Source organism: Pomacea canaliculata, linkage group LG2, assembly GCF_003073045.1.
Source record: "Pomacea canaliculata isolate SZHN2017 linkage group LG2, ASM307304v1, whole genome shotgun sequence".
Taxonomy (NCBI): Eukaryota; Metazoa; Mollusca; class Gastropoda; order Architaenioglossa; family Ampullariidae; genus Pomacea; species Pomacea canaliculata.
In genome coordinates, this window is record NC_037591.1 from 1,289,907 (window position 1) to 1,311,157 (window position 21,251).

General features: G+C 42.0%; 1 protein-coding gene across 6 annotated transcripts in view; it reads right to left on the reverse strand.

Moving 5' to 3' along the window:
* LOC112557439 (arf-GAP with coiled-coil, ANK repeat and PH domain-containing protein 2-like) overlaps nt 1-21,251 on the reverse strand; it is a 47,008-nt gene that overhangs the window by 6,171 nt on the left and 19,586 nt on the right. For 2 of the 6 annotated variants that reach the window (XM_025227298.1, XM_025227296.1), the window contains 14 exons: nt 13,996-14,108; nt 12,926-13,078; nt 12,505-12,616; nt 11,992-12,092; nt 11,312-11,462; nt 10,744-10,883; nt 9,223-9,443; nt 6,422-6,538; nt 4,916-4,957; nt 3,819-4,048; nt 2,343-2,452; nt 2,102-2,162; nt 577-626; nt 33-91 (listed from right to left, as the gene is read on the reverse strand). In XM_025227298.1, the coding sequence (XP_025083083.1) occupies nt 33-91; nt 577-626; nt 2,102-2,162; nt 2,343-2,452; nt 3,819-4,048; nt 4,916-4,957; nt 6,422-6,538; nt 9,223-9,443; nt 10,744-10,883; nt 11,312-11,462; nt 11,992-12,092; nt 12,505-12,616; nt 12,926-13,078; nt 13,996-14,108 (1,660 nt within the window). The remainder of the gene's footprint in view (nt 1-32; nt 92-576; nt 627-2,101; nt 2,163-2,342; nt 2,453-3,818; nt 4,049-4,915; nt 4,958-6,421; nt 6,539-9,222; nt 9,444-10,743; nt 10,884-11,311; nt 11,463-11,991; nt 12,093-12,504; nt 12,617-12,925; nt 13,079-13,995; nt 14,109-21,251) is intronic. The other 4 variants (XM_025227297.1, XM_025227300.1, XM_025227299.1 and 1 more) reach the window with 4 other exon arrangements.

The window sequence follows — 21,251 nt, forward strand, 5'->3', positions numbered from 1 at the left end:
TGTACATGGTTACACAGGTCAATAAAGCATACCTGTTGGGCAGAAGCCATCAGATTCTTTCATCTCATCATTCAGCTTGGCCAGTCGTAGCCTACACAAAAGAACATGCTTGATATTCCAACAAAATGCAGCATCGTTCTATTCGGCTCCCAAATGGAAAACTCATAGCAAAATAATGCAGTGTAGTGCTGAGCAGCAAAGTTGCAAGCGCAAAAAAGCTGTGTCAAGAAGAATTAAGGTCTTACATTTTTTAGTAAGCAGTCTCATAATTTTTCTGAGAGGAAACACGAAAGTTATCAAATTTACACAGAAGCTTTCACCAACTAAGCTAATTAAAGAATCTGTGGAAACTTGGGAGAAATGAGATCTTCTGACAGATGATACTCCAGAGAACAGTTGGTTGGAAAAAAAGACCCATTCTTTCTCTGACATAGCAGTAGTTTGATGATGCAGGTACAAACAGAGCAATGGTCAATATAAGTATATGCATAAGTAATCCTGACCTACTTCATTATATTTGTACAGATTATCAGACTTTTGAAGGAAGAAATGAAAGCTGTAGCATACTATACTTACAATGTCACTATGTCTGCATTTGCTGTATCCACAGCAATCATCAATGGATCCTGTGAAACAACATACACAATGAAATGATCTCTCATTAAGGGTATTGCACTTAACTACTTGCATGTAATACATTTTTTGTAAAGCTCAGGTCATGGTGTTATACTTTAGGAGCCATCTGCCCTCAAAAAGAAATGCATTTTATGGCTTAAAAAAAAGCTATAATGGAGTAGCCCAGCAATGATTTATATTGGGGCACTCAATGCAGGAACACCATGAAAAAGTTTAAGAAAATGTAGTCGGCAATGATTGGTTTGGGGTCTTGATTTCTTTAATACATTTAACTTAAAATATTTAAGTGTAAAGGGCACTCGTGGAAATGTTTTATAACATAGTAATGTTTTATTTCAATGTTTCTAAGAGTACCCCTCACAGTTTTATATTTTAAATTATATGCATTAAAGAAAATCCCAAGATCGAAGAAAGCAAATTATTTGTACCCTATTTTAGTACATTTGAAATAAATATTTTATTTTAAACTTTCAGTCCTTTTGAATTTTGTTATCAACTTTTGTTTTACATTGTGTATTCCCCTCTTTAATTCAATATAAACTATATATAAATTATAAATATTAAATCTAAAGAGTAACTGGAAGAAAACACATTGTTCTTATTGGGGTTTTTTTTTTTTTTGTTATTTTTCCTCTTCTTTCATTTGATTCTTTGTCGTGTCAGCTTAGGTCAGTGCTGCTCTAAAACTCGTAAACTATAGTTATCTCCCCTACTTTGGTCTAGAAGTTCTCACACAAAATTTTAAAAATTAAAAAAATATATATATATATTTTACTAATTTGTAGAATCCTGAAAAGGATTTAGTGATAATTTAATGATTATAGCATGGGAAGTGGGTGAAAAATTGATTAAACATTTCCAACTGGACATCTTCTTTCCTATACGCCCCCAGTGGAGCACAGGGCCACAACCACACGCCGCCATCGGACCCGGTCCTGGGCGTCCCTTTTCAGTTGGGACCATGTCATGCCAGCTGTCTCTGCCTCTCTGTGGACTGATCTCCTCCACGTCTGTCTGGGTCTCCCAACCTTGCGCCTCCCCTGTGGGTTCCAGCCCAGAGCTTGTCGCGTTATATTGTCGGCTGGCTTTCGTAGAGTGTGGCCAATCCAGCCCCACTTCCGCTTCTTGATGTCTTGGCTGGCAGGCTTTTGGTTGGCTCTCTCCCACAGGTCTGCATTGGAGATCTTCTCAGGCCATCAGATGTTAAGGATGCGGCGCAGACATTTGTTGATGAATGTCTGTATCTTGTTGGTGATGGCATTTGTCACCCGCCATGTCTCAGATCCATACAGGAGGACGGACTTTACATTGGTATTATAGATGCGGATCTTGGTTGGTAGAGACAAAGCCTTGGAGTTCCAGATAGGTCTGAGGGTGTGGAATGCAACCAGACATAGTGAGTTAAATATAAGTGAGTAAAAAACCCACCTTGAAAGGATATTCTCAAAACAACTATAATTCTCACCTGCCCTTTGATGTCTTTCAATGTATGGTCTGCCCCTCGTTTTAAGAACTGGCAGACCTGGCTGTACAAAAATAAGTTCCTTTTTTTAATATTAAAAAAAAAACTGTATTAAGACATAAGTTTGTATTAATAATTTATGGAAAACAGTTTGCCCAGATAATTCCTATACAGAGATTTCTTATTATGAAATATGGATAAATCACACCAGCTGATGCTGCATTTGGCAATGAACAAAGCTCACCCTGTGTTCCCAAGTATAGCTGCATGGTGCAATGGTGTGTGTCCCTGTCTGTCTTTGCGATCCAGCTTTGCTCCATTCAGTAAAAGAAACTCACAAGCCGACAGAGATCCCTGCACAACAGACATGTCTTGTTTAATGCCTTGTCTGATTTCTGTCATCACACAACATGTCATGTTTGACAATGACAATGACCAACTTATTAACCCCAGTGGGCAATTATACTTGAGATTTGTGCTCAGATACAAGAATAAACAATCAACAAGACAAGAAAAAGATAAGGTTGCGCATCGTGGAAAACTTTTAAAAAACATTCAATTTCACATGTAGACCATTCTTAAAACTTATCTACATCATCACACACACAACTGAATTCATCTCTGGCTGAGCAGCTGGATTGCTGAGGGAACAAGTGATTTCAAGTGCCTGTTATATCTGCATACAGGTTTCGTGCACCATTTACCTGAGCGCAATAAAATAAATTCTCCTCTTGGTACATGTTCTGCTATGACAATTTGCTGATCACAAAGGGAAGCCAAATCTCTCTGCCTGACACTAGTTACCTTAGAGCATATACTGACAGTGCTGTTCAGGTATACAACAGGGGTGACAGGCAACAGCCAGGTGGAGATCCAGTGTTTGCAGTAATAATATTAGAATAATTCCTATTTGCAGTGGGTCTAATTTACTTTCTGTTGATTTCATTACAAGATTTTTGACATTTTTCTCTAGTCTTCAAGTGCTACTGGCCAAAAATCATTCAGTTGATTAGGATTAGCATTTTTGGGAAGTAGAACAATATATGAAAGTTTCCAGAGGGCTGCAATATGGCCAGAGTCAAGAAGAGCTGAAAGAGATGTTGAAACACTCCCCCAAACTGCTCATCTGGTCCCTGTGAGTTATTAAATTTAACCCATTTCAACAATTCCTAGACCTTCTTAACAAAACAAGAAGTGGAATTAACCTCTACAACAGTGGTTCTCAAAGTTTTTCGGACCGCGGACCACTTTACTTAAGTAAAAGCTCTGGCGGACCAGCAAGTCCTTAGTAAAAAATATGGCGGACCACCAAGGCCTAAAAATCAGTCTGTACTATGAATTCCAAATTAAATTGCCGCATTTGTTTCATTTTAATTCAAAACTAAATGTCCTTTTGTAAAAGTAGTATATTAATAAGATGACATAAAACTACCTACCTCGTTATTTGTAATTAAAATGTTGATTCGAGGAATGCATCACTTTAAACATCACTTTGCTGACATATGACGACTGTCAGCCGCGGACCACCTGACTTATGCCCGCGGACCACTAGTGGTCCACGGACCACACTTTGAGAACCACTGCTCTACAACACCAAAGAAGTGGCATTAACCTACACCACACACATAGTGACATTAACCTATACAACACACAAGAAAGCATATCTTGGTTTTGTATGCATTTATCAACAGAAGTCAGAGGTCTGGACTAACAAACTTACCGTCTCCACAGCCTTCATGATAGGTGTTTTGTCATTGTCATCAGGGTTGACCCAGTTGGGGTCTGCCCCGTTGGACAAAGCCTCTAACATGACAGGCAGGTTACGGGCCTCTGCTGCTTTGTACAGGAGGAGATTTGGATCCAGCTTGCTCATATCCTCCCATGAAGTGACTGCCATTTCCTCCACATCATCTTCGCCTGTTGAGTCGTCAGAACTCTCTAAGTCCAGATCTGTTTTAAAAGAGAATTGATCAGCACAATGGTGTAAAAAGAAGTTTAGGCATGGCATAAATCCTTCAGTTGAATCGTAATATAAACCATTTCTGCTAACATTTTTGTACTTAAGCCAGAAGGAGACAGACAGACAGACAGAGACTGCTTAAGGCAACTGCTGAGTTTATCTTCTGTGCATAATCTACATGAAGCATTTGTTTACAACAAATCTTATCATAAGGTCTTTTAATTAAGTCTGTTTACTTTTTCATGAAGTTTCAAAAAATAATTCAGATAACTTATTACAAATGTCACTTGTTCAAACACCTGAAAGTCGGTCATCGAAACAAAGCAACAGAATCATTCAATGGTATGCAAAAAGCTACTATGTGCAAATCACAAAGGGACATAACAAACAGAGGAAGTCATGCAACGTTGATGTTGCCAAAACAAAAGGGGTCAGTTAAAGATGCTACAGCAAAAGATTTGCAACAAAGTGTGCAGGCCTCAAACAAAAGAATTACAATGGCAGGAAGAAGTCAAATCATTGTCATATGCTCCAAGATTGGACACTGATGTTGCCATAGACAGTAGCCAAGCACAGGCAGCATCAAACAGGTCACATTGTTGGAAAATTAGGTCCTTAGAAACAGTTTCACTGCAAAAGCTGTGAGAGAGTTTTACACTAAACACCGTACAATCACCAGCTTACAACAGAGATACATGGCTCTCTCAGAATCTTTTGATCAAATGTTCATTTTCAGCAATTTAAAATGAGGACACTTTACACAATACCAAAAGTTTGCCCACTTTATCTCACTGACAAAGGCTTAAAGAACGAGATAAGTGCAGATAATGTGAGATACACAATCAACAATCCTTTACCTGGAGCTTTCAGTTCAGTTTCTACAAGACCTGTTGCCAATGCTGATCAACCAGGTAGCAGCAAAGAAGAAAAAACAGAAATTGTACTCACAATACTATACTGAGCACACTCACGATATCATAGCGAGTAGATGCATGATACTATAGGGTGAGAACACTCACAATACTATGGTGAGCACAATCATTATATGCTACTAACTTGGGAGGAGTTAATTCCCCACCAACTTGGCAATGATTGGTTTACTGACCTGCCAATTACCAACTGACGAATTCTGTGTAAATTCAGTAAAGGTTAACTTTGTTCTACATATGCAGTGACTATGCAGAAGATATTCTGTGCTAGTATGGCAGTAGCTGATTCTGATCTGACACTGCTAATTGTCCATTACCAATTCTGTCTTCATGTGACATTCACTAGTTACATACAGGTGCTTCAGTAACTAATTCTGTCCTCATGTGACATTCACTAGTTACATACAGGTGCTTCAGTAACTAATTCTGTCCTCATGTGACATTCACTAGTTACGTACAGGTGCTTCAGTAACTAATTCTGTCCTCATGTGACATTCACTAGTTACATACAGGTGCTTCAGTAACTAATTCTGTCCTCATGTGACATTCACTAGTTACGTACAGGTGCTTCAGTAACTAATTCTGTCCTCATGTGACATTCACAAGTTACATACAAGTGCTACAATAACTAATTCTGTCCTCATGTGACATTCACTAGTTACATACAAGTGCTTCAGTAACTAATTCTGTCCTCATGTGACATTCACTAGTTACATACAAGTGCTTCAGTAACTAATTCTGTCCTCATGTGACATTCACTAGTTACATACAAGTGCTTCAGTAACTAATTCTGTCCTCATGTGACATTCACAAGTTACATACAAGTGCTACAATAACTAATTCTGTCCTCATGTGACATTCACTAGTTACATACAAGTGCTTCAGTAACTAATTCTGTCCTCATGTGACATTCACTAGTTACATACAAGTGCTTCAGTAACTAATTCTGTCCTCATGTGACATTCACAAGTTACATACAAGTGCTTCAGTAACTAATTCTGCACTAGATCTCCAGACATCTCCCTATTAACATCATCACTCTAAGCTGATTTGAAAACCACCATTCAATCTGAATGTCTTTAATTGAAAGACATGTATCAGTGCTGGTTCCCCTGTGGTCTATCAATTATTGTTATGTCAGTTCTACTGTGATATTTTTACCTTTCAAGTTTCAATAATGATAAAACAGCTGTTTCAACAAACAAATTATAGCCACATTTCTGATATATGTAGCTTACAGTTTTCTAGACCATTTAGCTAGCTGTTGATAACTAAGTGCTCTGCTGATATTAATCCTTACAGTAGATTAGACCATATTACTATGTGATCAGTTGATACTGATCATTACAGTAGAATTATTTGGCCAAAGAACTAAATGATCTGCAGGTACTGATGATCATTTCAATCCTGTCACAGCTGATCTGGTCTCCTTACGTTTGCTGAGAGAAGTGACGTTAGATGCCTCAGCTCCAAACACGAGGACATCAGAAGAGCTTCCTCCCAGACCGCTGTCACTGTCACGGGCGGTTGTGTTAGAGACTGACAAAACTGCTGCAAAGGGAGCAAACCACCACAGGCAATGAGCTCAAGGTGCAAGGGGAGACAAGCAGCAAGGTGAACTAATGCAATAACTGGAGCTACAAGGGGAAACAAACCAACACAATTTAAGCGAAGGGAGGGAGGAGAGGAGCAAAATGGAATGTCTGGCAAACAACTTTTCTGTCAACAGATGGTGGTTAGCTTGTTAAAATCTTTTTAAAATTGAAGAATTTAAAGGTCAAATTTATTTCCCTGTTAATCATGTAATGTAAATAGTAATACATAATGTATTTGTGCAGAGTGCCTCAGTATGTTGATCAGGCTGCTGGCTGAAGAAAGTAAAATGTTTGCCCTGACCAATTCCCACGCTTACAACTGCTCTACAGGCTGTGAGAAAAGGTTTCGTTGCAGATAAGTTGTAGACCTAGTTTAACTCCTAGCAAGCCACACTGGAGTGCAAGGAATGGTCTAGCCTCTTCACACACAAAAATTCAACTATAAGTAAACAGCTGCCTGCAGCGTCAGCATCAGAGGACTCTAGAAAAAACAGTGCCCTACAAGATTTCAATGCACCAGCTACAGTTGTGTCATTTGTGAAGTGTAGCAGTTTCAGAAATAATCTTAAGATGGAGAGATTATCTGGGATCAAGAATGTTTAAGAGAAAATGTTATAAACTGGCAGAAAAGTACTGTTTGGGATGAGCTGGGATGAAATCAGCAGCATGCCCCAGTCTGGGTAGCTTAGGATTACAAGCTACTGGCACCACTACTGGATCATGCTTAGCTTTGTACGAGGCAGCAAAGAGGTAATTCTAACAGATTTATAACAGAGGGAAGTCCAACAGATTCATAACAGAACTTGTCTACAGCAGAATAATGCATCCACAACATAGTCTTCATCAGTATTGTCAACATAATCATTGCAACAGTATTGCATTAAAGAAAGAAGAAAAGCTATTAAAAAAGAAAAGCTATTGAGGATATCACAAAGTTATGCAAAAATGGCAATTGACACTATTAATATAAATATTAATGCTTTCATGATTAGTTAAAAACGCACAAGACTGTGAACTTCCTAGATGTTAATACCGAGTGTTACACAGATTTAGACTTTTATGTAAAGATGGTTAAACTCATTTAGGGTGACATGATTTGACCCCAGATGCAACATTAAGCTTGAGTACCACTTAGGATAAGTCATTTTTACATAAAATTCCAGGTCTGAGTAAACACCAACAGGGTTAAAATTACAACCAACCATCAAAACTTCTTGCCAACATGATTATCTTGAGTGATAATGCAAGCAGTTAACACACTTGCCTGAAGTGCATAAGATGTATCATTCATGGCCTAAAGTGGAAATGATGCATCACAGGGACACCCAACCTATGGCCCGCTCATTTTAACCAGACACAACATAATTTCATTTTTAACGTCATGATTCTGGCAAAACCACCGTGTTCTGGCCTGGAAGATTTTATATCATGTCCAGTGTGGCCCTTGAGAGAGAAAAAGTTGGGCACCACTGATGTATCATGTATAAATGTGTGACCCACCACCATGAAATGAGTTGCACACAGCTGTTTCGTAGTAGAGGCCCAGAAAGGTAGGTAAACTTTGTACCATCAGATTTGAACACTTCAAACCTCTATAACTCAATTTTAGGAGAACAACTTTAGTATCTAAAGAATGGGCAAAACTTGTACATTTTAAAAACATACAATTTTCAAAATCTCAGATTTCCTACTAAAGACTCATTTTGTGGTAGCAGGTCACATGTTCATGTCCTACAGTGGATATGATGTACCTCATATATACGTTTGTGGCCTAAAGTAAATATGAGGGATCTCATATGTGTTTCTCCATAGTGGATTCCTATGTATTATGTATGTTCATGGCCTAATGTGTGCTAAATGGTAATCAAAGATCTGCTGCAAAAGTCCTCCTTGATGCTCTTCATGGCCAGTGAAATGTTTTCCTCCACTCAGTTTCATCTCCCATTCTTTACCTTGATCATTTGAGATGAACTCAATCCTCCCATAAATATATTAACTGAATCCTCCCAAAAGAAATATATTTCAATTTATTCCACCTAAATGCAGCACTTTCTTCCCTAGAATGGACAACTGTTTTGTGGGAAAGGTTTTCAAAGTAACTTTGTGTCCAGCTGCTATGCAGCGGCTGATTCTTGGGGGCTACTGGCATTACCGTTCTCCAGGACTGAATTAACTGCCATGAAGAGGTGTCTATCTTGCCCTTGTAATTGAATGTTTGGAACACAATCTTCAGTAAAAGTGTTGAAACAAAGAAACAGCATCCTGAAAGGATGAGGTCCAGACATGACTTCATAACCAATACAACTGAAGCTCCATATAAATTTTACACAAAAGCCTTGAAACAAAGCAGAAACATGACCATAATGAAAGATGCAAACCAAATAGGTAGCTCTAGGTAGCATTTCATTTTTGTAAAAGACAGCAAACAAATGCCCAAGCAACACATTCTATCAACAAATTAAAATTTCAAACTTTTAACACAAAAAAAAAAAATCTCCATAACAAGGCAATCAAAAGAAAATGCTCCAGCAATTACATTGTTTTATAATTCTTGTAACATTTAAACAAAGACACAACAAGAAGCAAATAAAGCCCCAAATCCCCAAAACCAAAGAAAAGAAGCAAAGCGGAGGATAGTACCGGCACCTTCCAGAAGCCCACTGGCCAGGTCCTCTGGCTCAGACTGTGACCACTCTTCCCTGGAGTTCTCCTTGGTCATTAAGCGTCCAGGAGAACGACGGATTTTCTTGCGGACACTCCAGCCACGTATCTTGTTTCCAGAGGGCATTGTTACCTGATCTAGCTTGCTAACAAATGCTCGTTTAACATACTTTGCTGTGATCCAAGCCTCCCTCTGTGCCCTGCAAACCCGATCAGATATAGGATGGTACAGACAATCTTCAACTTTTTAAACTTCTTTACTCAGGTCAGTGTAGACTGCATGCCAGTCTGAGGCCGGTCAGTTTGACCATTTGCAAATTGCAATGGCACAAGCTGATTCAACCATGACTCAGAGTCGATTTGACCATGACCAAAGCCAACAGTTGATTCAATCACATCATCTACACAATAATAGGGCCACAAAATAAGCTGTATTCTCTTTCATTGTCCTCAGCTGACCTGTATGTGACGCACTGTAGAAATAATGTTTTTGGTAAAACAATAAATTTAAGTTAGCATCCATTAGTATGTAGCACAATATGTCTAGGAATGTTTTTTTTAAAAGGCTTACGCCACACATTCGGTCTAAAGTAGCCATATCTTTACACATCACAGTAAAACAACTTCTAATCCCTCTAAGCAAGTCTCCACAAACTCCATACTGACTACTCTGACTAACAGATACACTGCGTAGATCTACAAATCATTCAAAGCATATAGACAGGTATGCTTTGAGCCATACAGCTGTGCCATGCCAATTGCTCTGCCACTTGCTTAAGATTAACTTAGCAAGAGATGTATTTATTGTTCTTGCTCATAGATATCCATGCACCATATTACTTCAAACAGCATCCACTTTTCATTTTGTAACAATGGATCTTAGTGACTAATTTGTGTCGAAAGAAAATGTAGTTTCATTATGTTTACATATAATGAGCAGTAAATGTGTACATAAAGTGTGTCTGTAGTTTACTTTGTGTGTGAGTGAATGTTGTAGAAAGTGATCATGTCTGTTACACGCCAATAAGGTGCATGGTTGTTGATGATTTAGTCTGTGTATGATTTATGTAAAGCTCTCTGAGCAAATCTTTGGAAAGGCACTATATAAATCATTATTATTATAGTAACTTCTGTACACCGTTGAACTGACTGAATGTGGTCGAATTGAGTCAGGCCTGTGGTTGAATTGACTGAGACCACTTACTAAATTGACTCTGGGCTGTGGACAAATTAACTAAGGGTCATGGTTGAATCGAATCATGCAAGATCAAACTGGTAAATGGTCAAACTGACTAGTGACCTGCCAGACTAGGGAGACTATACATGGCACGAAGAACACAAAAATGTTTAGTAGATAAGCTTACCATCCTCTTGTAGTACTTACTTCTCATCTACTAACTGTTCATTACAAATGGAGAAAACGTTAAATGATCCCACACACACACACACAAATAGCATTGAACATGTCCTTACATCACATGATGACAAACATAAATGTACCTGCTGCATGAAGGAGTTGCACGTGGGGCAATGCTCTCATCCACGTTGGCCTCGTAGCAGCGATTAACAACTTCATTGCCTAGTTCTAGCATGACTTTGACAAGTTCTGGGTCCCAGGTATCAAGAGTAATGGAGCGAACCTACGACATAATAAGCATCTCCCTGCTACAGTTTGCCACGTTTCATTTTCTCATTTGCAAACTACTTCCTTTTTTGTTAGTTGGTGTACCAACAGTGTTTTTGTTCCTCTTGCATTCTACAATTTCCCCCCCCCCCTCACAAGTGACTTCTTATGTATCTTTCACCCTTTCAGAAAAAGAAATAAAACTTTTAATTAAATTTCCTTGACTTGATATTTGTCAGATGAGTAGACCACAGGAGTTTACTGCTACCAAAAATTTGCCAGCTACATTCTTTGTTTAGCAGTTACAAGTAGTTTGTTGCTAACAACGGTTGATCATTTTGAGAGTAATAAACTCTTACAATTATGTCATCTAGTGAAGTGTGGAAGAAAGGTAGAAATCCCCATCAAAGAAACACTAACTACCGACATCCTTCACAGCCTGACCTTTGACTTATGCACACCAAAGCTTCTGTGTGTTCCTGAGCACTCTATACACAGTGTGATGCCCAGGTTGATGCTTGCCCACCGTGGGTCAGCAGCTCCACAATCGCAGCAGATGTTGTTGCCGGGGACAGACAGTAACTGCTCCATGCGTCTGCAATATGGTCAGGCTGCAGTCTTTTCAACAGGAAGCAATTTTCAGCATCAGCAACAGAATAACTTGAATGCTAATTTCAATATTGCTTTTGGTACATACTCATGTTGACAACAAAATGGCATCATGGTTTTGTTCTGAAAATGTACTTTAAATCTTGTGACTTTATGATTATTGAAGAAGAGAGACAAAATCTTAAGTCAAGCTTTTCTTAGACTGCCATTTAAAAAAAAAATTATTCCTACTGAGAGGTTCACCACAAAGAAGAGATTTTACTGTCTTCATGCCATGACTTAGATCACTCTGGTAAACTGAGGTCAGAAACAAGGAGAAAGTCTGACTACTTCTTGCATGATTTCTCACCTCTCATCAATATAGTTGAGATTTTAAGATAAGCTCTACTGTACTTTGGATTTGCTTTTATTAGTTGTTATTTCTAGTACATAAAAAAATGTTTAGTTTATTTTTGCTGTATTTCAATGTCCTAGATAGTCCTTGAAAAAAGTGTCAGATAGCACTGCTCCCTTACAGTCGAGCTTTGTTCTTGGCTTCTGATTTTGGAGTGACAGCAGATGCCTCAGAAGATATTGAGGAATCTGGTGAGCTTGCATCTTGAGTTTTAACTTCCTCCTGTAGAGCACAGCGAGATAAATTAGCTAAATCCCCATGAGATAAATTAGCTAAATCCCCATGAGATAAATTAGCTAAATCCCCATGAGATAAATTAGCTAAATCCCCATTATTCACAACACTACAACATTTAATTTTTGCTTGGCAATTCAATGTTCCATCACCAGGGAGTATGGCCTCATTTGAAATGTAATTCTGCATTTCTATGCAAGCTCATAGCAGCAGATCAACTAACAGAATCTAAAAAAAAAAACAAAACTGAAATCTCTACCCCTAGAAGCCACACAGCCTCAAAAAAATTCCAATATTTTCCGGAACAAAATGATCTTTCCAAAGTCAACACAAACAAATAAAATAAAGATCAGTTTTGTAGAACAAGACATCTTGTGACAGAAAGCAGAAGATGGCTAACCAAGGGTTCGTGGTCGTGCATTGTATCTCGGTATGCCTTGCTGATGCAGTCTGTGAGGGCAGTGATCCATGCTTGACATTCTTGTTCAGAATCGGCCTGCAGCATGTGACTCCTAATCACAGCACAGGTGTGACAGGTAAGACATTCAAACCAGCGGCCTCCTCACATGCTCACTTCACCCTCTCCACTCCTCTCTCTCATGCCCTCCATCTTCATGCATCCAAACGCAATGGATTTTGAACATGGCCCTAAGCATTTACTGCTAATGTGCAACAAAAATGTGCATTAATATTATTGTGGTTTTAAAGTCCTAACATCATAATACAGTCAACATATTTTAGGCTAAATTCTGTGAACGCATTTGTGGAAACATGGATCTTTATGTCACAATAACTACATACTACGAGAAACGCATCTTTACCTGGCAGGAGAGAGCACCTCAAAGCAAAAACGACGATCAGCTTCTGCCCCAGGCCTGATGGTGCACAGACGCAAGTCCTCTTCCATGACTGTCAAACAATCTTTGGAACGCTTCCGGTATACCAGCTGACTATTTTGAATAATGAACCACCGCCTGTAACAACAATTTTATTACAATGCACCATCTGATTCTTCCAGCACTTGAACTTTAATCCTTATTATGGTAACCCCCACACTTAAAGCACAAATATTTCTTTATTACAGTAAACCAGCTGATTGTTTTGAATAACTAAATGTCTAAATTTGCAAGATCATCACAATAACTGCAGCAGAAATGACAAGCTGTATAAAGTGTTACCAGTGGCAAGCGTAAACAAAGTCAAGGCTGCAAATGCTCTGATTCAAAGTAGCTTTTTGTAAGATTGCATTCATTAGAATTTCATTTCTCTGACTTCGGTACACCTGGGTTCGTGCTAATCTAGTGTTGTGCAAACTTAGATGCCATTTGTCATGCTACTTTCAGCTTTTTCTTTGGTACGTGTTAATCAGCTGACCAGGTCAACATCTGTTTTGGTTTGTGCTCTGAGTTTACCTGCACTTGCTGGAAAATTCTCAGCTACACTGCCAAGATCAGTTATTTGTTTTTGTGGGGTTTCTTATACCAATTGTAAATAACTTAAAAAATAAAAACAAACTAGTTCCCTGGTCAAAGGAAATATGATGAAAACTTCATTAGCTGGATCAAATGGCACAGCATGCTGGGAATTGCTGCTAATAATGTTAGGAGCAGAAAATAAAACATTGCTGGCAAGAGAGTAGGTCAAGAACATAAAAAATACAACCTGGTGTATTTTTAAACTATAGTTCTTGCAAAATGATTGGATGCATGCATCTGCCAAAAAAAAAGAGTGACTACACATCTGTGAATTGAGAGGGTGCAGACATATGCACATGTGTGTTTGTTTGTGCATGTTTGTGTGTGTGTGTGTGCATGTGCACACTAATATACATGTGGTTATCAGCATCTGAACACTTCCATGCACACTCAAATGAGGCCTCAGCAGCACAGACCTGACCCACTGGCGGAAAGCATTGCTGGTGCGCTTGAAGAGGTAGCCCTCCATGGCGAGTGGAGCGTCGGCATCTCCTGGAGAGACTGCAGCTGGCCCACAAAGAACATCGGTCTGTGTACACAATGTGAGAGGAGTAGAGTTACTCTTATCACACACAGAATGACAGAAAGTTTTCTCTAACAGGGAATAAATGTAGTCTTGTCAATCACTAAATGACAGCAGTCTAGCCACGCAAAGAATGACAGAAACTGCAAGTCCCATTGCACACAGCATGACAGAACATCTTGTCCCATCACAGACAGCATGTGTCTACATGTCTGTTACCTCATTAGTTGTCATGTCTGTGTTATACTCTCTTACAAATTACTACTTACATTTTATTTTAATCTAAACAGTCTAAAAGCTATCCAAAGCTACAATGCTTCCCCTAGTATGGTCCAAAACTCCACACTTTTGTTTTACTAACATCATGGACTCACGATCTCTGGTTAATTTATTTTACACTATGATTTGTGGCTGAGGAAGCTGTTCTGGATTGGGTATAGAGAACATAAAAGAAATGACTTTGTACAAAATACACCTGCCACTCTTTAGGACACCAGGAACCTCTACAAGAGACGTCAGCTGATTTAGTTTGGCTGCGTGATCTAGCTCAATACTTTGTCGAAGACTCTCCTTTAAGGTACTTTGGAGGGCAGTCAACACGGTGGTGGTCAGAGGAAGAACTGACAGAAAAACATCAAAGACTGGACTGGTTGTCCTGTCATCTGCAGGACCTGCTCACTAACCATTAAAAAAAGGCGCGAACGGCGGGCCTTGTCACTGCTGCATCTATCCATGTGCTCTCCTAAACCACAGATGGCAGTCAAGGAACGACTGACTCACTGGCATTATACAGATTTTTATTTCTACTTTGATAAAGTTATTTACCCTGTTTTTTGCAGATCAACTGCTGCAAAGACATAATCCACCAAACACAAGCTTTCAAATACTAACATTTTCATTCTTCCATGGATGGAGGAAGAATCTGTCAAGTCACATGATGATGTACACATTTCTAATTAATATATCACGAACAGATGAGAGTCTTTGTTTAGACTTTGGGAATTTAGTGACTTTCAAATGAACTAAATCCAGTTGCTTAAAAACATTTTTTTACTCAATGGCTTCTTTAAAATAGGAGCTTACATAATTGTGAAAATGAATCATTTTGGCCTTGTTTTCAAGTATGAGGTTGCCTCAGTTGCAACAAACAGAATGCCAGTGAAAAGGTTAAAACATTTTACCTAATCATAAGATAAACTAGTGCTTTATAGAAAACAACAGTATATCTAAAAAGGCAGCACCAGTTTTGCAAGCCAAAAACTATACAGCTTTCTAGATTCTTGGTATTTTTCAGAGATTTATTTTCAGACAAGTGGATGGTGGCTTCAGCATGTCCACGCCTACTTTTTTCCTGATTTGGCCAAGCCTATCTTCACCTCAACCATGGGCTGCACTCTTGCTGTACCTTTTTGTTTATCCATCCCACCCGCCCTTCCCCGTTATACCGCCACACATTCCCGCCCACATGCTCAAAGCACGTGAAGCCTGCACCAGATGTAGCATTCTCTTCTCAGTCACACACCCACAGACACATACACAGAGGCACGCGCGCCTGTCGTTAAAATCCGACTCTTATAAACTTCAGTCAAGTGCAGTCAAGAAAATGGAAGAGGACCAACGCTTTGCAGCCTGGGCCTGACACCCCAATACTCTGTCTAAAGTCTGTGCGTCACAGTGAACCCTGCCTCCCATCACCCAACAATGATTACAAAGAATCGTTTACTTCCTTGAACTCTGCAGGCCAACCTCCGTGTTGAGAATGGAACGCTTGAATATACTGGGAGTCTACAGTCTGTCTGACTGAGGTCGTCAACAACCCGAGTTTTCACATGTTTATGAAGAAGGGGAGGTGGGGAACTACGAGGACACGCCTACAAGCATCAGCTCGTGACAACGGCCGACGCCATCCATGATACCAGCCCAATATCTTGCGTATGTACTGTGTCAGCAGTACCCGAGGTGCAGTCGGCAAGTGAGCGGTGCCATAGACAGGATGCTGTCGTACATGACAAGTACCCGGGTGAACTGGACACGTGGCGGCCCAGTGACTGCAGCAGAGGAGCAAGAGTCAGGTGCACAGTGCCACCCGGTCCTTGCTACACCGCTTGTAGTCGCCAGACAGCTTCGTCCTCTACAACAGACGTCATCCAACCCGCCGTACATCGAATGTCAGCACTGCCATCATCATGGCCATCATCCCACTGAACAGCGGATGTCACTAAGGTCAAACGTGGCTGACCTCGTAAACAGTGCAGTTACCCCGAGGTAACCTGTCGAACGCTGCGTTAAGGGTCTTGTAATGGGATTATTTGAGGGCAGATGACTTACTTTAACAGGAGTGCAGGGTGTTGTCTGGATTAATGGCTCCATCACTTTATATGAGGCTTCTATTTACAGTAATAGGTCGGCATGGCGTCAGTATAGCGAAATAGTGAAGCGTTTGTTCTTTTCGTATTTACTGTACTCTTGGTGTCCCTCTCGTACGTAGTTGAGGTTGGCTGAGATGTAATCCATCTCTCATCGACTGAGACATCCTCAATGTTTAGTGTGTGACTGCCGGCATGTGACTCCAAAGTTGTGTGAATAGAAATGTTTGAGACTGCTAGGCTGTGCTTGCCTATTATGACCGTGTGTGTGTTTGTCAGCCTGTGTGTGTGTGTGGGTCGGCCTGTGTGTGTGTGTCAGTCTGTGTGTGTCAGCCTGTCAGACTTACTGTGAGAGCGGGTGGTGGCCAAGGCACGCTTTTAAAGTCCGGGGTGGCAGGGGAGTGGGGGTGCAGGGGAGGCAAGCACTCTTAGCGCCACGTGTTGTCGTGGGAACAACGTTTATAGCTGCACAGCCTTCTTGAATTTTCTCGCATGCCTGCCATGTTTTGTCGGGGCCTGGTTAACAACCTGGTGTATCTGCTAAAACGTTCCCAGCCTGCCGGCTATTGTTGTTGTCAACAACATACTCTCACGGCCACGATGGCGCCCTTTATAATCATCCACGTGCCATGCACCGTCACTCCTTATACTCTGGTATCTTCGTACTCGATACACCGTCACTCCTCGTACCCTGGTGTCTGACGTACTCGATACACCGTCACTCCTCGTACCCTGGTGTCTGACGTACTCGTTACACCATCACGCCTCGTACCCTGGTGTCTGACGTACTCGTTACACCATCACTCCTCGTACCCGGGTACCTAACTACTCGTTACACCGTCACTCCTAGTACCCACGAAGAGGTGTCGCGCGGGGCAAACGCGAGGTCTGCGGGCCGACAACTGGAATGTCCACGTGCTCCCAGCATGATAATCGTGTTCTGCGTGACGCCACCACAGCGTCATCTTTAGATACGTCAGCGTGACATGTGTGACGTCATCACGCTATCAGAAGACACGTTGATGGGATTTTCAACATTACGATGACGCCATTCTGAGACGACACTATGACATGACGCCATTTTGAGACGTCACGGCGCGTGTATCTGCAAGCACGTGCACGCTATGTGTTCCCACACCTGTCTGCTATGGGGGTCACGTGTTATCAGCATTCCTATCAGCTGTGAAGTCTGTGTCCTGTTTTACACAACATTCTCACAGCCCATGGACACATGAACATGTGTGGTTCACCGTGTCTAAGACGGTATATGGAAGGTGACGTCCAGCTCCCCCCCCCCCCTTCTCTCTCTTCCGCCGATTTTGGGGCGGTCCGGTGGCGCAACGGTTAGCGCTAGTTGCCAACACAGTGAAGGTTGGCTGTACTGGGTTCTGATCTCGTCTCGGACACGCTGTTCTTTTCTTTACGTGTGGCATCTGTTTACAGGGCTGACTGCTGACACCGACTTTACCTCCACGATAAATCAGACCCCTACTTACCCCGTGGGTAACGCGGTAGGAGTTTTCCTGCCACAAGTGGGGCCAGACTATCACCAGTGATACTACTCCACAGTCGGGCATTCTCGTCAACAGGCCAACAGACGTTACATCACAGACTAGAAATACTACACACACTGTATGCCCTGCACAATAGTTACCACCTGTAGACTAAGGCACCAGATCCTGTTCTCAAGAAATACAGTAAATGTGCAGCGAAAGCACAGTAATTATTTCTCAAGGGCTAACAAAAGCAGGTGGCAGCAAGGCGCAGACAAAGACTTGCCCCCAGGGGACGGGATGGCTAAGCATTTGTGTATCTTTCTCTACCATGAAGTGGGCATTAACAACGCAGAGTAAACAGGGTAAACAGCCTGCAAGCTCAACAGCCCACCCCTGCACCCACACGACATGCAGTGAAAAGGACTTGGCCTCCTTGCGACATTTACAGAAGTAGAGATAGATATCAGGGTTAAATACAGTGAGAGAAAGAAAAAGCACCAAAAGCTGTACAATCGGCGCCACGAGTAGCTCTTAAAATGTCGGTACAAGATCACGACATCTTCAAACAGCTTCTGGCTTTAAGGGAGCGAGAATTAATGTGCCGGCGGACATAAGACGTTTAAGAGGTTCTCTGCGATTGGAGCAGACTCCTGTGAGGATTGTAAACAGTGGCGGCACTCAGGCAGCAGCACGGGACATCACACACCACACGCCGCCAACCCAGCTCTCGTAAACACCACCACGGTCCCACCCCGCCCACACCCGGCCCCCATCCCACCCACACCCCGCCCACACCCGGCCCCCGGGGGGTAGCCAATACCATACACCCCTTCAAAGGACAGAGAGAAATACACGGTGTATAGCTCAGCACTTGATGGGGGGAGCTGGTGCGCCGCCCGCCTTGAACTTGGCCTCAGTTCTGCTGAATGTGCCTTCCTGCAAGGTCAGCACTCTAACTTGCACACACACACACACACGCTCTCTCCAGAACAACAACAGTAACAACAAAAACATACATACCAAAGTAAAACAAAAGTCTATAAGACTCGAACCTACAACGTTCGCAATATAAACTAATTGCTATAGCAACTTCAACCAAAGCAGTCAACAATCTACTTGAAATGACGTGCTGCTTCTTGACTGCCAACCAAAACAACAAATAAAAACGGTCTGTGCATGAATGGCAGACGTGAATGGAAAAACACTGTGGCGGTCCGCTGTCATCTCCCCCATGAGGTACGAGGCAGACCTTGGCGAGCATCTGACAATCAAGTGCGATAACGGGCTCTGTGTCCGCAGTCTCAACACCATCTCCAACTCGCAAGACCTCAAGTGCGTGGCAGTGAGGAGGTGAGCACGAAGACACCAGACCGGTGACCAGCGAGTAGGACACTGTCATCAATATTTGTGGCATAGCCTGACAACCACGATGAACATGCTCTGATGTGGAGTGATGACCAACACGTCACCTCAGGGTTGTCCTAGAGATTAGCGATGCCACCTGGCCACTCCATGGTCAGAAATGTGTCCACCTGTTCAGTAAGCCTAGGCTTGGGACACACTATGTACTACATGTATCAAGACTTGTGGCGTACTCAACGATGAGACATATCATCCAAATGAGATGAGACTAAAAACCCATTTCATCCGCTACCTACACGGTCGTTGAAGACAGCGGAAACGTGTAGCAAATCCAATGAAGAGCACGTGGAATACTTCTACATATTGGAGCCAATTAAAATATCTACACAGTCAACCCCGTCAACACATCCAGACAGATGAGAGCAACATGAAGGAAATGAGGAACATCTCTAGACAGTAGAAACACATAAAAAAATGTCACCCCTAACCTTTTCAGGTCGTTGGGGTGGTGGAAGGTGAGGTGTCAGAGACTCACTTTTCTCAGGACCAGCTTTACATGAGGCCGGTGCCCATCTCCTCTCCCTCGCTGTCTTACCTCCCCCAACCCTCTAAGGAGTCAGGTACCCGTTCCCGCCAGCTGGGTCTATGGGGGGAAGCTTGCTGCGCTCATCAGGCATTGAACCAGCGGCTCTCAGTTCAGACGCCAGCACTCTAACCCCTGGGCTGTCCCAGTCCCCTAGAAACAACAGAACACACTAGACACTACAGCCACTTACACGTCTACACAACAGAACCAACGTCAACCTATCGAGACAATGTTGGGTGTGTGTGACTGGTTTCTCTGCACAATGCGGCTGATCACAGGACGGTGCAAGTACCGAGCAAAACTAGTCACTTGGTGCTTCAACAGCATCGTGCCAACCTCGCTCCCCTCCAAACACCGCCCGCTCCTCCATCCCCTCTCATACACACACAAATAACCAAGCCTCCATTACAACCTTCTATACACACTCCAAACCTCTACTTTAGCTACTACCATCTACGAATACCACTCCAGACCCCTCCCCACGCCCTCCAACTGTCTACATCTACATCAGTCACGTGCCTCGTCTCGAGCAGCTACTGTCTACATCTACATCAGTCACGTGCCTCGTCTCAAGCTGCTACGGTCTACATCTACATCAGTCACGTGCCTTGTCTCAAGCAGCTACTGTCTACATCTACATCAGTCACGTGCCTTGTCTCAAGCAGCTACTGTCTACATCTACATCAGTCACGTGCCTCGCCTGAAGCAGCTACTGTCTACATCTACATCAGTCACGTGTCTCGTCTCAAGCTGCTACTGTCTACATCTACATCAGTCACGTGCCTTGTCTCAAGCAGTGTCCTGCGGTCGTGACGAGTGCTCAGCAAGAGAGCTCGGGGAAAGATGAGGGAAGGAGGCGGGGGAGCTGTGACATGCCACGTACACTTGAGGAGAGGCAAAAGGCAAACTCCGCCAGCTGCCGAGCCTAACAGTTGATAAGGCTAACTTTAATTCATCCGGTTCAAGTGAAAGTAAAGGGCATATGTAGAGAAGAGGATGGGCTAGTTGTAGTATCAAGATCTTATTGACTGTGACAGGGCGGATGAAGACAATTTGGTGTTTAAAAACAACCTCTACTCTCTCATCACCCCTATGAAATAAACACATGATTTGTTTAAATAAAGAGTAACGTCCTCGTATCCTTGTCATCCTACAAAGTGAACGGTAAGTGGTCCACGTGTCTAGATCACATCATGTCTCAAGAGAAGGCACAGCACCTCCTTACGTCTTCTACTGATGAATGATACATCAGATCAGGGGCGGGCAACTTCTCCGGCCGGCGGGCCGGATATGGGGAAATAAAGTCCTTGGCGGGCCAGATTGCTGGATCAATACCTTA